General features: G+C 37.0%; 1 protein-coding gene across 1 annotated transcript in view; it reads left to right on the top strand.

The window, feature by feature from the left end:
• Nucleotides 1-17,531, top strand: part of GTF3C3 (general transcription factor IIIC subunit 3) — a 32,674-nt gene extending 15,143 nt beyond the window's left edge. Inside the window, exons 11-18 of the mRNA XM_024564133.4 lie at nucleotides 948-1,150; nucleotides 1,460-1,561; nucleotides 2,156-2,291; nucleotides 5,850-6,087; nucleotides 6,937-7,127; nucleotides 10,497-10,621; nucleotides 14,213-14,365; nucleotides 15,585-17,531. Coding sequence (XP_024419901.1) covers nucleotides 948-1,150; nucleotides 1,460-1,561; nucleotides 2,156-2,291; nucleotides 5,850-6,087; nucleotides 6,937-7,127; nucleotides 10,497-10,621; nucleotides 14,213-14,365; nucleotides 15,585-15,707 — 1,271 coding nt within the window. The 3' untranslated portion in view covers nucleotides 15,708-17,531. The remainder of the gene's footprint in view (nucleotides 1-947; nucleotides 1,151-1,459; nucleotides 1,562-2,155; nucleotides 2,292-5,849; nucleotides 6,088-6,936; nucleotides 7,128-10,496; nucleotides 10,622-14,212; nucleotides 14,366-15,584) is intronic.
• Nucleotides 17,532-17,986: the final 455 nt, after the last annotated feature.

Genomic DNA, 17,986 nt, shown 5'->3' with positions numbered 1-17,986 from the left:
GGAGGCAAAACTATCATTTTAGGATATAATTACAGTGAAGAAGAAAAAAGATGAAAGGGCCTAGACTAGTGTTGTAGCTGTTAGGGTGCAGAGGAGAAATGCTTACAGGAATTTGTTTTCAAGTTTAAGTGATAGAACTTAAGGAGTGATTGGCAGAACATTTGAGGAATAGGTCCCAGAAACCTCACTTCTGAGAACTTATCCCAGGGAAGTAAGTGAGTAAGTGAGTGAGGTGAGGGGTGAGGGATCCCAAAACCCAGGAGCCTGACAGGGAGCAACAGTGTTAAATTGAAGTGGGCAAGTAAGAGGGCAGGGAGGGTGGGAACTGGGGAGTGCGGACAGGACTGGGGGCCACTATTGCCAAGTCCAGATTTTTCAAAGGAATATAGTAACTTGGATTTTATAAATACCCTAATTTTTAAAAATGTAGACAATTTATTGTTTTTAACAGCACTTTGGCCAAAAAAACCACATCAGCAGGTTACGTTAGTCAGCCAGTTGGTGAACTCTGGCTTACATACATGAAGATGTTTTCTGCAGTGTTATTTATTAGAGTAAAAATTTGGGGAAAAAACCCCTAAATGTCAAATTATATATTTAAGCAAATAGTCTGTTTAATTGAATATTACAATCATTCAAAATGCTGACAAAGATGTAGGAAAATGTTGAAAGCATAATGCTAAGTGAATAAAGCAGGATCCCAAAGTATACGTGTATGCACCATACATCCTTGGAACAATGTGAATTTAGTTAGGAAGTAATTAGATCGATCAATCAGTAGATAGAAATTAGAATGGACAGTTGTTTCAAAGTATTAGAAGTAATCATACATTTGTTCTTGTTATGATTCTTTTGATATTGCTGTAATATTTCTTTTAAATGGAGAAATAATTTTGTCAAGGTTACAAATCTGTAGTTCACACTTATATGTTATTTTAACATCGCAGAATGCTTAAAGGCCTTAGGCTACATGGAGCGAGCTGCTGAAAGCTATGGCAAAGTGGTCGATCTGGCCCCCTTCCACCTGGACGCAAGAATTTCTCTTTCCACACTTCAGCAGCAGCTGGGCCGTCCTGAGAAAGCTCTGGAAGCTCTGGAACCGATGTATGATCCGGACACTTTAGCACAAGATGCAAACGCTGCACAGCAGGTAGGCCGTGGAACGTGAAGTTTTTCTTGGTGCATTATATTTAGAGCTTTCTCCTCAGTTAAGGATGTCTCTACAGCTTATATCCAAAAGTTTTATTTCAGTGTATTAAATTTAGTGTATTTGAAAAATATTTTTGAGTCTCAAGTTTCAGTCATGCATTAGTCGTTATAAATTATGGTTTCTAAAAAATTGGATCTTAATTATCGTGAAGAATGATAAAGCAGATGTTTTTAAGTTTGGTTTCTAAGACAACACAACTTACAGCAAAGGAATTTTGTCACACTGATTATCATGTGCTTATTTATTTAGGAAATGAAGTTGTTGCTTCATCGTTCTACGCTGTTGTTTTCACAAGGCAAAATGTATGGTTATGTGGATACTCTGCTTACCATGTTGGCCATGCTCTTAAAGGTGGGAAATGATTTTTCTTTATATTAGCCTTGTTGACTTTTTAAATGTTTAGAATTTGATTTAAACAATGATTATAGCTATTTTATAATTTCACTCTATTAAACTCAAAAGTGAAAGTCAGATAGAGACTGAAGACTGAGAGATTAATGGTGTGTAATTGAAAGTCTGCATGGAAGTATAAACTTGACTGTAGATTAAGTGAAGAAGTCTCTGCTAGCACATACAAAAGTGAGGATCACAGTATTATCAGTTATTAGTAGACACAACTGTGTGTGGAAATTGTTCACTTTGCTAAAATGTTTTCCAGGTTATGACATCCTTTCTGAGTGTGGACTTTTTTTCCAGGGAGGTGGTTATGTGTATGTGTGTGTGTGTTACAAAATTGATGCGAATTGCCTTCTTAGTGAGTGGTATGACCCAAATTCCTTTGGTAAGAAAAAAGTGTTTATTAATTTTTTTTTTAGGTGCTTATAGACACAATAATTTGGTCTCTTTTTTTCTTAAAAACCTTTTAGGCACACCTATGGTACTTGTGGCCCATAGATTTTCTTTAAAAATTTATGACTAAAAAATATCAAATTATCTTTAACTCAGGTGGCAATGAATAGAGCCCATGTCTGTTTGATATCCAGCTCCAAATCTGGAGAGAGGCATCTCTACCTTGTTAAAGTGTCAAGAGACAAAATGTCAGACAGCAATGACCAAGAGACAGCAAACTGTGATGCAAAAGGTAATTATTTTTCACTTGCTTTATTACATAAAAGTTGGCTTCATTGAAAAAAAGATTCGTAAATTAACACCTGACAATAGTAATCTATTTGAAAATATACCCCTTTCAAGTAAAATGAAATTTTCTTTATTGGTAATTTTTTAAGAACTTTATTTTTTGTTGACAATATTACAGATGTCCCCATTTCTCTCCCTGCTTTGCCCACCTCCACCCAGTGCCCGTGACCCTTCCTCTGGCCATCAGCACACTGCTCTCTGTGTCTGTGGGTTCTGCACGTATGTTCTTTGGTTAATTTCTTCACCTTCTGTCATCTAGTCTCCCCATCCCTACCCTCTGACAGCTGTCAGTCTGTTCTGTGTATCCGTGCCTCTGTTTTCTAATCTGTTCATCAGTTTTTGTTTATTGGATTCCACATATAAATGAGATCATATGGTATTTGTCTTCCTCTAACTGGTTTATTTCACTTAGCATAATATTCTCCATGTCTACCCAGGCTATTGCAAAAGGTGAGACTTCTTCCCTGGCTGGTGTGGCTCAGTGGATTGAGTGCTGGCTTGAGAACTAAAAGATCGCCAGTTTGATTCCCAGTCAGGGCACATGTCTGGGTTGCGCACCAGGTCCCCGGTTGGGGGTGTTCAAGAGGCAACCAATCTATGTGTCTCTGGCACGTTGCTCTTTCTCTCCCTTTATTTCTCCCTCCCTTCCCCTCTCTCTAAAAGTAAATAAATCTTTAAAAAAAAAGTAAGATTTTTCTTTCTTTCTCTTTTTTTTTAATTGCGTGTAGTATTCCGTTGTCTAAATGTATCACAGCTTTTTTATCCACTTATTTACTGATGGATGCTCTGGCGGTTTCCAGATCTTGGCTATTGTAAATAATGCTGCAATGAACATAGGGGTGCATATATTCTTTTGAATTAGTGTTTTGGAATTCTTAGGATATATTCCCAGAAGTGGGATTGCTAGGTCAAAAGGCAGTTCCATTTTTAGTTTTTTGAGGAAATCCCATGCTGTTTTCCACAGCGGCTGCACCAGTCTGCATTCCCACCAAGAGTACATGAGGGTTCCCTCTTCTCCACACCCTTTCCAGCACTCATTGTTTGTTGATATATTGATGGTAGCCATTCTGGCAGGGATGGGGTGATATCTCATTGTGATTTTAATTTTCATCTCTCTGGTGATTAGTGATATTGAACATTTTTTCATATGTTTGTTGGCTCTCTGTATGTTCTGTTTAGAGAAGTGCCTATTCAGATCCTTTGCCCATTTTTTAATTGGATTATTTGTCTTGCTGGTGTTGAGTTGTATAAATTCTTTTTATATTTTGGAAATTAACCCCTTATCAGATGTATCATTGGCAAATATGTTCTCCCATACAGTTGGTTCCCTTTTCAGTTTGTTGATTGTATCTTTGGCTGCCTAAAAGCTTTTTATTTTGATATAGTCCCATTTGTTTATTCTTTTTGAAGTTTCCCTTGTCCTAGGAGATATAATGGCAAAACATTGCTATGAGAAATGTCCAAGATTTTACTGTGTATGTGTTCTTCTAGGGTTTTTATGGTTTTGTGACTTACCTTTGAGTCTTTTATCCATTTTGAGTTTATTCTTATATGTGGTGTAAGTTGTAAACTCATTTGGTGTTTAAGAAAAAAGAAAGGCAACCTGACCAGTGTGGCTCAGTTGGTTGGCCATTGCCCTGCAAAGCAAAAGGTCACACCAGTTTGATTCCCCGTCAGGGCACGTGCCTGGGTTGTGGGTTCAGTCCCACACAGGGTGTGTGCAGGAGGCAACTGATGTTTCTCTCCCTTTCTTTCTCCCTCCCTTCCCATCTCCCTAAAAATTATATATAAAATACTTAATAATAATAAAAACATCATATGTAAATAATTTTTAAAAATTAAAAGGAAAACATCTGCTTACTTTTTCTGTAAAAAAGTAAACAAAACTTTTAATTTTGACCTTAAGAAGAAAATAGACCTTATTTTAAGAAATTTGTGAAGATTAAATGACAGGTACAGATTACTATATTTGTCCAGTCACTTCAATACCTATATTCCATTCTGTGTTAAATTCCTTTTTGACGAATGTAGCAATAGTCATAGAAACTGAAAAGAAGTTGCTTTGACCCAGTCTCAAATAATACAACTTTAAGAGGCGTCTATTTTTAGCTGGAAAAGCATCATCTTAAGTGAGATTATTACTTAGAGAACTTTGGGAAAAACCTAGGCTATAAACTGGAAATATCTGGCAGAAAATGATTTCATTCTTAATTAATTCATCAGACACTTACTGACTCAATGTTATCAGCATGGCAGTGTGCAACAGAGAGGGTTTATAATGTGGAAGATCTGGATCTATTAGCACGACAGAAGGACAGAAAGTAAAGAAGGTGCTGTGTGGGAGGGAGTTGGAGGACCGGAGTGAGGGCTCAGCTGCTCACGACCGCGTTGAGTCCTGCCTCCCTCCAGCTCATGGGCGCTGAGCTCATCCCAGCGGCCTGGCCTGGCCTCTGCCCCTGCAGCACGTGACTGGGCTGTTTCCTTAAGTCATGTTTCTCTCTATGTCTGATCCTGCCTGTTTTCTCTTCCAGTGTTTCTTCATTTCAGGTTCATTCTTGATTTTTTTAGACTCATAAGGTTTTTGTTGTTTCGTTTTGTTAGTTGATTTTATTATGCCAGGGATCACATTACATGGGTGTACCCAGATAGGATGATCTGTCTAGGCCTCTTTATGTTACAAACATCTTTGTTCTCTGATTTTTTTCACTTACCATTTTCTAATGTTGCTCTATTTTCTTTGTAGCTATTATATTTAAAGAATGTGTAATATTCCATTGGATAGCAGTACCATAATTTATTTACCCATTCCCTCATTTTTTGATGTATGGTTCCTTCTGATAATTTTCTTTTATAAGTAATATGTAGTGAGCATCTTCATATCTATAGATTTATCCATTTTTTAAAACTAGTTGTTTAGGATAGATTCCCAGAAGGAGAATTACTAGGTCAAAGACTAAAAAAATTTTCTGGCTTTTGATACTCCTCAAGGATTACAAAAGGGAGGCATCTTACAGAAAAATAAGGGAGTAAAGATTGCTGAAGGAAAAGAGAGATTTTGAGACAAAGGCAAGAAAATTGAGACTATGAAAAGGTGAAGAACAGGCTGCATCTCAAAGTAGGAATTTGAAGTCCTTTGCTGAGCCAACATCCGAATGTTTTGTACATGCAGACACCTGTATCCCACCTCAGTCATGGAAAACACACTCATTCTGCCCACAGGACCACATGTTCTAACTAGCCCTGAGAGCACAGATGAGCCCGCTGGACTTTGTAGAGAGCAAAGCAGAAGTGAGAATTACCTGAGAATGCAGACTGCTAGGTGGGCAGAGTAGAAGGGGCAGCCACCCCCTGCGCATTGTTGCGAGAAGAGTTGTTGGCCAGAGTTTAGGCTCATGGGTCCGTGGTTACTACATTTAATCTAAAATCAGTCATGAAATTTTTTTCTAATAGTGCTATTTCTGGAAAACAGCATCCTAACTGATTTTGATTGGTCTCACTTTAGCAATATTTGCTGTGCTCACGAGTGTCTTGACAAAAGATGACTGGTGGAACCTCCTGCTGAAGGCCATGTACTCCTTGTGTGACCTGTCCCGGTTTCAGGAGGCCGAGTTACTCGTGGATTCTGCATTGGAATATTGTTCATTTTATGAACACAAACAAAAACGCAAAGAACTAGAATATTTTGGTCTCTCTGCTGCAATTCTGGACAAAAATTTCAGAAAGGCGTACAACTATATCAGGTGAGTTTCCAGTAACTTTTTTTTAACTCAATTCTCTTTTTTTTTTTTTTTTAAAGAGTTTATTTGTTTATTTTTAGAGAGAGGGGAAGGGAAGGAGAGAGAGACAAACATCAATGTGTGGTTGCCTCCCACGCGCCCCCCCGCTGGGGACCTGGCTTGCAACCCAGGCATGCGCCCCAACTGGGAATTGAACCGCAACCCTTTGGTTTGCAGGCCAGCGCTCAATCCACTGAGCCACACCAGCCAGGACTTAACTCAGTTCTTTAAGAGAGAATGTATGTTTACTCTGACTTAGTTTCTCATGCTCAAGAATTAATAAGCTGTTTTGTTTTATCTCTCCGGTTGCTTTTTGGTTAATTCAATTCATCGGGGAGTCTCAGAGGCAATTATGAGAACATGCACTCTTACATACTTAACCTCTTGTGCTTTAGTCTCCCACTTATAAAATGGACATCCTAATACTACCAGTGCACAGGATTATTGTGAGGGTTAAATGATGAGTTTTTTAACAGTGCTTGGCACACGGTGTTATTATTCAGTGTTCATTGTACTGCAGTTGTAGTGGGAAGGGAGATAAAACGTGAAACTTAACTTGGTTCTATTTTTTGGTTTAAAAGTTTTGTTAAAATGCAGAAACAAGATATAGAAATAATTACTGAAACAGCATTTTCGGGGGAAATCCTTCAGTGTGTAAAAGGTTTCGCTTAAATAGATTGCAGCAATCTGCCCTTTGGGAGGGTGGTACGTTTCAGTGTTGTTAGGACAGCACTGAACAGTTCAATTCTTAGAAATCAGGAAAGTTTTCTTTTTATACTATTTTTTACTCTCCCCTTCTTCCTTCAATTTTAGGATAATGGTAATGGAAAATGTCAATAGACCCCAGCTCTGGAACATTTTCAATCAAGTTACCATGCACTCTCAAGAAGTGCGGCATCATCGTTTCTGTCTCCGTTTAATGCTGAAAAACCCGGATAACCATGCCCTGTGTGTCTTAAATGGACACAACGCATTCGTATCTGGTAGTTTTAAGCACGCCCTTGGTAAGTGTCATGGCCCGTGACTTTGTCAGGTGTGGACAGTGGGTGGCTAAGAGCCTGGCCTCTGGAATGGCCGTGCCTGGCTTCACACAGCTGCTCCAGCTCTGCAGACTCCCCCACCCCGCCTCCAGTTCTGTACCTCTGAGGTGGAGAGATAACTGGGCCTTGTAGATGGCTGTGAAAATTAAATGAGTTAATGTAAAGTACTTAAAACAGTGCCTGGCACATGCAGTGAGTGGCTATAAGTGTTAGCAATAATGATAATATTTCTTTCTCTTTTGAAGCTTTGGTTTCTAAAGGCTGAAGTCCTTTTTTATTTAAAAAAATTATTTAGTAAAAATAAAGAAATTATTTTTTAAGTGTCGTCTATTGATTATGCTATTACAGTTGTCCCAATTTTTTGCTTCCTTTTATCCTCGCCTCCTCCCTGCACTTCCCTCCACCTTCCAGCATTCTCCCTACCTTAGTTTATGTCCATGGATCGTACAAATAAGTTCTTTGTTTTCTCTGTTTCCTATGCTGTTCTTAACCTCCCCCTGTCTCTTTTGTACCTACCATTTATGCTTCTTATTCCCTGTACTTCCCCCCGCCCAACTCGCCCCCTCCACCTCCCCATTGATAACCCTCCATGTGATCTCAATTTCTGTTCCTGTTCTAGTTGTTTGCTTAGTTTTTGTTTTTTAGGTTCAGCTGTTGATAGTTATGATTTGTTGTCATTTTATTGTTCATAGTTTTTGATCTTCTATTTCTTAGATAAGTCCTTTTAACATTTCATATAATAAGGGCTTGATGATAATGAACTCCTTTAACTTGACCTTATCTGGGAAGCACTTTATCTGCTCTTCCATTCTAAACAATAGCTTTGCTGGATAGAGAAATCTTGGATTTAGGTTCTTGCCTTTCATGACTTCAAATATTTCTTTCCAGCCCGTTCTTGCCTGTATTATTTCTTTTGAGAAATCAGCTGATAGTCTTATGGGCACTCCTTTGTAGGAAACTCTCTACCTTCCTCTTGCTGCTTTTAAGATTCTCTCCTTATCTTTAATCTTGGGTAACTTAATTATGATGTGCCTTGGTGTGTTCCTCCTTGAGTCCAATTTCATTGGAACTCTCTGTGCTTCCTAGACTTCTGGAAGTTTTTTTCCTTCACTAGATTGGTGAAATTTCCCTTCATTATTTGTCCAAATAAGTTTTCAATTTCTTGCTCTTCCTCTTCTCCTTCTGGCAGCCCTATGATTTGCATATTGGAACGTTTAAAGTTGTCCCGGACTTTCCTAAATTCCCCTCATGTTTTGAATTCTTGTTTCTTCATTCTGTTCCGGTTGGATATTTATTTCTTCCTTTTGTTCAAAATTGTTGATTTGAGCCCCAGTTTCCTTCCCTTCACTGTGGGTTCCCTGTATGTTTTGCTTTACTTTACTTCGTGTAGCCTTCACTTCTTCCTTCATTTCATGACCAAGCTCAGTCAACTCTGTGAGCATCCTGATTACCAGGGCTTTAAACTCTCTATCAGGTAGGTTGTCTATCTCCTCGTCGCTTAGCCCTTTTTCTGGAGTTTTGCTCTTTTGTTTCATTTGGGCCGTATTTCTTTGTCATGGCACACCAGTCTGGATGAATGTTTCTTTAACTCCTTGGTTGTTGGTGTTTCGTGCAAATTTGTATTCTGGCAGTTCTGGTTGTTTTTAAATTGGTTGTTATTTGGTTGTGTGAGGAAGTGAAGCATTTCTACCTACACCCCCATTTTGGCTAGAACTTAAAAACCTATTTTTTAATTTTTATTTTTATTAAATTAAATTTTATTTTTTATTTAAAAAATTTAAATTTATTTTAAAGGTAAACCATTCTCCCTACTTAGGCTTACTTGTTTTTAAAACAATTTTTGTTAATTATGGATGTTTTGCTACCGATTTTAATTTACTATAGTACAAAAAAGGATTTAAGATTTTTGCTGATAGTTTATTCCTTTATATCAAGACAAGTCTTTGTATCAAGATTTATTTACATAGTGCTTACTAATTCTAATTAAACCCAGTAATCAGAAGAAAACAAGTAGAAAAGTACCTAACCAAAGGTTTAAAATTAAAATCAGACATGTATCTCCTGCTGCCTAAAAGCCAGCATTGCCAAGTGCACTTCTGAGTAAACTGGTTTGGCGATTTTAATTCTTCTGGTTTCTTTGTGTGTGGCTGGTGCTTTTATAATTGTTCACTCAGTAACCTTGAACATCAGATGTTTAAAATCTCCTCCACTGTGTGTGCTGTTTGGAATTGTTAGTTTAATATTAAGAAAATAGGGATTAATTTTATTTTCTATATTTAGAAATTTACGGAAGGTAAAAATAGAATGTCCAAATGGCAGTCTACCAATCAGTGCTGCTAAAGAGATTTTGTGGTGTCATTCTTCCTGGAATAGAAGCCAGAAGGAATAGAAGTTTTTATATATAATATGCATATATTTTATATATATTATATATATATGAGATAAGTTATAGATCTTCCTTTTATAAGAAAAATTTACTTAAATTTCCTCATTTCATATCAGTAAGCTTTTGACATGAGATGATTGTATATGTGAATACATGGAATTCACAAAAACCCCAATCTTATTTTATTACTGAATACATTTAGCTTTTCTGAGGAAAAACAAAGCAGTTGTTATATTTAGAAAAACAACACCCATTATCTAAAAACAAAACAACGCTATTTTTTCACCTCCATGATCATTACATGTGAGTTTATAAGACAGGTCAATTAATTTTACAAAAGAATTCATCAAAAGACATATTCCTTCGTTGCTTTGAAAATATTTTTAAGGTCATAAGATAGATTTATGATCACAATTGATAAATTGCTTATTTTGGAAGTATTACTCTACATGAAAGTGTCTAGTTGTGCCTAAAAGAATGTTACTTTTAGCCCCGCTGGTGTGGCTCAGTGGATTGAGTGTCAGCCTGTGAACCAAAGGGTCGCTGGTTCAATTCCCAGTCATGGTACATGCCTGGGTTGCAAGCCAGGTCCCCAATGGTGGGTGTGCAAGAGGCAACCACACACTGATGTTTCTCTCCCTCTCTTTCTTACTTCCCCTCTCTAAAAATAAATTAAAATCTTTAAAAAAAAAGATTATTACTTTTAGTTACTTATGTTTAATCTTTGTAGTCCGTATACATTCATGGGTAAATCCTTGTAATTTTGTTATATGTTATACACTATTTTAAAATTGAAACTTGCATCTGGTTGATATTTTAGAATGTACACTTCGATATGTTAACTGTCAGTAATGCTTATTTAGTCTTAAAATGTATTAGAATAAGTATTGGAGAAATAATGAACTGTGTTCTTGTCACATCATCTACTGTCACTGTTCATTTTTCAGGCCAGTATGTGCAAGCCTTTCGCACCCATCCCCACCAGCCTCTCTATAGCCTGTGTATAGGCCTAACCTTTATTCACATGGCATCTCAGAAGTACGTGTTAAGGAGACATGCTCTTGTTGTGCAGGTAATTAATTTGGATTCCTCATTACTTGACTACATATTCTTTAAAAATGAATATACACTTAATGTTTGCTGTCCTGCTTCAACAGTAATACCTGCTTAGTACACGTGTTGGTATCCCCAACGCCTACCCCTCTGTTCGCCACTCACGGCTTGGCACCTGCAGTACTCCTGCCTCAGGCTCACGCAGCCATGTAGAAAAGGGCCCACATTCTGTGGGGAGGAGATACAGGTGGATCTGGGGGAAACCTGTGCAGACCTCTTCATACTTGAACCCCTAATGTCTCCAGCCTTCTAGGTCCTGAAGATTGATATACTTTAAATTAGTTTTTAAAAATATAATGTGTATACAGTAATGTATAAATATGTGGCTGCATTACTATTTCTTTACATCATCACCAACAAATTGTTCTTCTAAAGTTTTCTTGTTTCTTACAGCAATTTGGAATTACCTTTTCATTCTCTTGTTTACTTTTTTGTAGTTTGTCTTCCCTAATAAGAATATACAATCCAAGCCCTGGCTGGTGTGGCCTAGTGGATTGAGCACCGGCCTGCAAACCAAAGAGTCGCCAGTTTGATTCTCAGTCAGGGCACTTGCCTGGATTGCGGTCCAGGTCCCCAGTAGGGGGCACACGAGAGGCAACCACACATTGATATTTCTCTCTTCTTTCTCCCTCCTTTCCCCTCTCTCTAAAAATAGATAAATAAATAACCTAAAAAAAAAGAAAAGAATATACAATCCAGGATCAGAGGTCTTGTCTCTCTTGCTCACCACTCTATTTTCAACCCTTTTGTTTTTATGATTGCACTTTTTACATGTATATGTTTGATACATGTACAGACATGTTTTTAAGTAGTTAGTGAAGGGAAGAAAGTGTTGGCTGGGTTGGGTAGCAGGATTTAGTAAAGAATTTTTCTTTGTTTTTTTAAATAAAATGGTTAAAAGAAAGCCTAAATTAAAATGATGGTGATTATTAAAACTGGGTTATTGGTGTTCATTATAATGTTTTTACTTTTATATACTTGAAAATTTCCATAATCATCTCAGTGGATAGTTTTGCTGTATTAAGTAACATAGGATTGTTTATACATTAAACAAATACGTAGTGAGCACCCATTGTGCCAGGACAGGGGATAGAGAGTGAGTGAGTGAGTACAGAGGCAGAGTTCCTTGCCCTCATGGAGCTTATAAAATTGATAGGAAATTTTTATGGATTAACTAATAAATAGTTAAATTATATAGCTTTTAGGCCTGGTAGGATAAAAATTCAGGCCCTTGAATAATGAATGTTACATTCAACCACCTTTCATTATAATGATGATGAGATGCTCTAGGAACTTATTTGGGCTTATATCAGTTAGCCTCTGGTAAAACTGGTTTCATTATATGTCATTTTGCTTAAAGTTGCAACCTATCAATGACATTAACAAATCACTTTTATAGTTTAATTGTAGGTTTTAAGTGGTTGAAGAGAAGTGGAACAAGAAGTAATGGGTAGATGGGATTTTGTTGTACTAATCTCTCATGTAGGTTGAACAGTTTCCACTGGAATTCTAAAGCAAGTTTTATTGTAAATAGCACAATTCTTACATTGTTTTAATTTCTCATGAATCTACGTCTTCATGTTATAGGACTATAGTTTTCATTTGTCCTAAAAAAAGCTAATTTCATATATTTTACTTATCTTTTCTACCTTTATATGCATACTATAAGAGTAAAATTTTTCATGTTCTCTTCTCCCTGTATTTAATGTAATATAGATAGTATATACCTGGGCTCTTTAGTGATCGATGTGATAAAAATGTTTGAAATGTGACAAAATGTAAAAAGAACCCATTTCTTTTTTCTATTTCAATGTTTTTGTCATTTTTTTGTAGTTTTTATATTTGATGATTCATAGTCTAAGAAATAATGTGGACACCCATATTACCTACATTTTTAATCACTAAATATTTTAATAGTTTTTCAGTTGTCAAGATTATCCTCCTAAGCTTGTTAAAAATTTATTAAAATGCAGCAGGTAACTTTTTGATTGTTCACTTGGGTTGCAATGATCCATCTGGTATTACTGATTCTCCTTTCTCAGAGTTTGTCTTTCAGTTTGTCATTTTAAAGTATGAAGATCTGATATTTCTCTGAGATCAATAGTTTGTCTTCTGTGCTTCACAGACAGTCATGCTTTTCAGTGGAGTAGAGGTCATTCACATATTTTCACATAACAAATGGGTTCTTTTGTTATGCAGAAGGATGATTTGTTTATTGAACATAACTTTTTGTCCCTAAAATGCATTAATTCTAAAGAATTTATGAATTTTTATTATTTATTTACTTATGAGGGAACATTTGTGATCATTTATTATATAGCAGATCACCCAGGGAATCATTGCATTTTAAATTCTGTTCTCACAAATTAGTTGATTTACTCTTAATTCTCAGTAATATATTTATTTACCGTATTTTGCCGTGTATAATGCACATCCAAATTTTTGCCCCAAACTTTCAGGAAAAAAATCTTTCGTTTTAATTTTTTAATTCAATTACTTATTATACTTAGATACTTGTTTCTTGTATTATGAAGGAATTTTAGCATTTATTTTTGAACACATTATGGTACAAGAAGTTTTAGGTAACAAATAATTACAAAACAGAAGAACAGATACAAGGTATTTCAAGTACTACCCATGTATGATGCGCATCCGTATTTTCCCTAAAAAAGTGCATCATGCACAGCACAATACGGGTACTTACTTCACAGGACACTTGCCCTTTTGCGGTTTGTGACTGTCTGTGGGTGACAAGTTGCAGCTGCTTGAAAGGAGAAGGTGAACCTGGGAAGCGCTGTGACCCACAAGAGCCTGTTATTGCAGCCACGCTCTGCAACTATCCGTGTCTCCCTCCCAAAGGCCTTATTTATTTTAGCCTTTGAGTCAGAAGCTTTCAGGGTGGGGGGGACAAGTTTTGGGGTTAAGAGGTTATTAAGGAAAGTCCTACAGGTCCTACATGGATGACAGTATGGTGACTGGAGAGAGGGTAAAAGGGGGACAAATGGTAATGAAAAAAATACAATAAAAAAATTTTTTTAATGAAAAAAAGATAAGTCCTGAGAAGTAACTTACGAAAGGCACCACTTACGGACAAAGGTTAGGTGTGCTCAGGGGAGCCTGCTCCTGGAGGTAACCTTTCTAAAGTATCATCGTTATGAGGGCTCAGATTTTCTGTTCTGCTCAAGCTTTTAGACATGTATTTCAAACTGAAAAGTTTAAAAGTTTACTGGCTCTAATGCCACAAAAGCCTATTTGAAGCCGTGTGTGTGTGTGTGTGTGTGTGTGTGTCTTTCCTGTGTTTTTATAGACTCTGGATCTTTGACGGCTAGTTGTAACATTTCTATGAATATATCTGTCCTTAGCTTAAAAAAGTGATCCTTCCTTGACACCTTCAGAAGAGCTCCTGCCTGCACTGCCTGCACTACACACGTGTCTTTTCGGGTGGGACTGTGTGTCTTTTTTAATGTTTGTATTCCCACACGTGGCACATACAGTGGTGCATACTTGTGAAATGAGTGAACTACTGAATCATTTTTTTTCTTTTTGGTAGGGCTTTTCCTTTCTTAATCGATACCTCAGTCTACGTGGGCCCTGCCAGGAATCATTCTACAATTTGGGCCGGGGCCATCACCAGCTGGGGCTGATTCATCTTGCAATCCATTATTATCAGAAGGCCCTGGAGCTCCCGCCACTTGTGGTTGAGGTATTGTATGATTAGAAGGCTGAGGAGCCGCTCATCCCATATGTAAATAAGTGCAGTTAGCCCAGCGTTGTGACCCAGACAGTGAAATGTGTAATTCTGTTCAGCAACGAGTCAGTCTTTGACACCCTGGCTTTCTTCCCGATCAGCAGTGACATGGACTAAGACTTATGATTGTGACCAGATAGCCCGTGTGGTTTCCACGTAGCCATGAAGCCTGAATATTGAGTGATACAGTCCTTGTTCATTTTCAAGTTCAAGTGTAACTAACATTTCTTTCTAAAGATGAAAGACCATTTATTTTTTTAAGATGATGTAGTGTAGGGTAAACTGTTGCGAATACGATAATAATCTGTGTTTAAAGTCTTAATTTTTTATTTCTGAAGAAAAGTATATGTTTTTATTAATTTTTTTGTTATGCTCATAATCCCCACACTCTTTCACCTGTTTGCTATTACACTTGTTCAACTTTAGATGTTAAGCAAATGAATACATACATTTATAGTTATGCTAATGAAATATATACACTTCGGTGTTTTTTATTGCATAAATTCCTTTACATATTGCTCCTTAAGCCTTTATAAGTATCATTTTCTTTGTTGCAGATGTTTTTCAGTGGGGAGGATTAGAAACATAGATCTAATCTACTCTGTCCAATTCGTTTCTTTGTTATTTAAGTTAAAAAAAAAAGTAGTAACACCCCTGTGGTGACCATTATTATCCGTTACACGAGACAGCTATTTTTCCCCACATCTGGTCCATTTGTGTTATAATTTATGTTTGTCCTTGTAGCAATTTTATGAAGTCATGTCTATTAATCTTTCCTTTTATAGTTTCTACTTTTGCTATTATTAGAAGGACCTTTCCTGTCCAACATTATATTATCATATTATTCAACTATTTTTTTCTTTTATGGTTTCATTGTTTTATTCTTAAATCCTTAGTTCATGTGGAGTTTATTCTGTGGCTTGTGGGTGAAACTTTTTCTTCAATTTATGGGTTACACATATAAAAATATTGCTAATAGAGTTCCTGGAATGGTTAACTGAATCAGCATTATCTGATAAAAATTTAAATCTAAGGTAGGTGCACAATTTAATAATTTTTTTTAGTATCACGAATTTTAATGGCTTTTTGAACACTTACAAAACTGCTTATTTACCATAGAATTGATCCGGTTGTCAGTCTGAAATGTAACTCATTTGGGTGTTTCCCCCCCTAGGGCATAGAGGTTGACCAGGTGGACTTACGAAGAGACATCGCCTACAACTTGTCTCTCATTTACCAGAACAGCGGGAATGTCAGGATGGCTCAGAAGCTGCTGTACACCTACTGTTCCGTATGAGGCGCCTCGGCCCAGAGCGGAGTCTCGGGTAGCTGCCGTGCCTGCATCGGCATTTTCGGTCTCCAGGCTTCTTATTCACCTCAGGATGGAAATGATGATTTTAGAGCTGTGTATTTCATATTTAATATGTGATAATGATCTGCTGGTACATATGCAAAAATCATCATTCCTACAAGAATTTGTATATTGCTACGTCATTTTCCTTTGGCATTGTTTAGTGCAGTTGTCCCCAGAGCTGAAATGGACAGTAGTGACCTTTGAGTCAGCTTATAGTTGGATAGTAATTTGTCACTCATACAGTTTTTCATCTGCGCATTTAATACTATATGTTAAACCCCTGCTATATACCAGGCATGTCACAGGTGCTTGGAACACAGTAGCAAGGCAGATGTGACCTCCCGGTGTAATTCCTTAAATACAGAACTTGAGCGTATATTTATTTGAAAGAAAAGTTTGTCACATTTCTGCATGCATCATCACTGTCAGTCATTTGTTCCTTAGTTCCCTGTTACTACTGCAAGGGTAGCTTTTCAAATACGTAGAAGAAAAGGCTGCTTATTAAAGGAAAGACAAATTGGGAATATTTCTGATGGCAACACAAAGTTCACTTAGCTCTAACAAAATTATTTAAAATGGTTACATGATAGGAAGACAAAAAATTGAGTTAAGTTTTTACTTTTCCTCTGTATGTATCTTAGCTGCATGAACTGAGACCTGGGAGGCTGGCATTAATTCAGAACATTGTGCTCCGAGGTAAATTAAAAAATGCGTTGTCAGTGTTCGACAATGGCTTTCTGACAAAAAGAAAAAAAAGAAAAGAAGGGACCATGTTCAATAAAATGACCTGGTTTCCATTTCAAGATACTAGGAATGTAGGAAGACTGCGAGTTGCATCGGGTTGGCCAAAACGTCTGTTTAGTTTTTTCTGTAAAAGACACATTTTTCATTTTCACCAATAATTTTATTGACTTGGATTTTTTGAGTAAGTCGGCTGTCTCCCACTATTGGCTTCTACGGGTAGAGGCCGGGGTGCCGCTAAGCATCTTCCAATGCGTAAGCCAGCCCCACAGTAGAGAGTCATTTGGCCATAGTGTCAATAGTACCAGCAAACTTCAGGAACTACTTTACATTTAATCAGTCATAGTACCTTCTCCATACACTGCACAAATCTTTTTTGCATTACAGTTGTGTTTTTATCTTTCTTGAAATAATAAAGCATAGTGTGCTGAAAATGTGTATTTTCTTCCATCTTCAATATTAAAATGGCTGTACAAATATATTCACCAATTTTAATTGTTTTTAAATGCACGCTGATATGACAGCTGCCACAATACAATCTTAACAAAATTGTTTCGAATGAAGTAAAAGACAACTAAGCGCTACTAGAGCCATCTTATGGAAAAAACTCAATGAATTTTTTGGCTAAACCAATATATATGGAATTAAGTATTGTTGATCAAGTAACAGGAAATAGGTAAAAACCTTTTTCTTACCACAAATATTATATGTTCTTGGATGTAAGATAACAGTACTTGTCAGAGATAGTGTGGGTTTAATAATAGCATTTTAGAGTTTCTTTCTAGGGGAAGGTAAATGCTATACATGTGCTTATGGATTGTAAGCCCTAGTCCAGTTGTGGGAGGGAAATAAGTATGACAGATAAAAAAATGCAGTGGGGGCTTTTTAGGAGTTCTTACCACTGTTTATACTGTGTACATACCTTTGTAGTTGAGAAGCAGAATTTGTATGTAATAAGTAAATGTATTGTCCCTCTGTATGTGTTTATGTACATATAATGTAAATAAATTTTATAATTGAAGTAAATTATTTCATAAGCTTTTATAGTTATTATCATCTCCATCTTACATATGAGATTAAACAGCTTGTTCCAGATCACTAGCAAACTGCTCCTTAGGGATGTGCCTTCAAAGGGACATACCATGCTCACTCCAGGTCAGAGTAACAACATAAAAATGTATGCCTGTTTATTTTAGAAAGAAAAAGACTTCCAGGCCTTTAACCTGTTCAAAGCCCCTGTAGAAAACATCTTTTGGGGTGACACTTTAAAAACTGATAACCACTTCCTTACCTGTCACCCTCACTTCAGCCACAGATGGGGTGCTGATAGCCACGTTCTACACAGAGGTCTCAAACTCACTTTCACCGGGGGCCACATCAGCCTCACGGTTGCCTTCAGAGGGCCAAATGGCAAGTACAAAAGGTGCACACGGGTGAGCGCACTTGGGAGGAATCGAGCAAAGCAGCCCGGACATTTGAAA

Source organism: Desmodus rotundus, chromosome 2 (genome assembly GCF_022682495.2).
Source record: "Desmodus rotundus isolate HL8 chromosome 2, HLdesRot8A.1, whole genome shotgun sequence".
NCBI lineage: Eukaryota > Metazoa > Chordata > Mammalia > Chiroptera > Phyllostomidae > Desmodus > Desmodus rotundus.
Note: the sequence above shows the minus strand (reverse complement) of the source record. Positions and strands in the feature narration are given on the sequence as shown.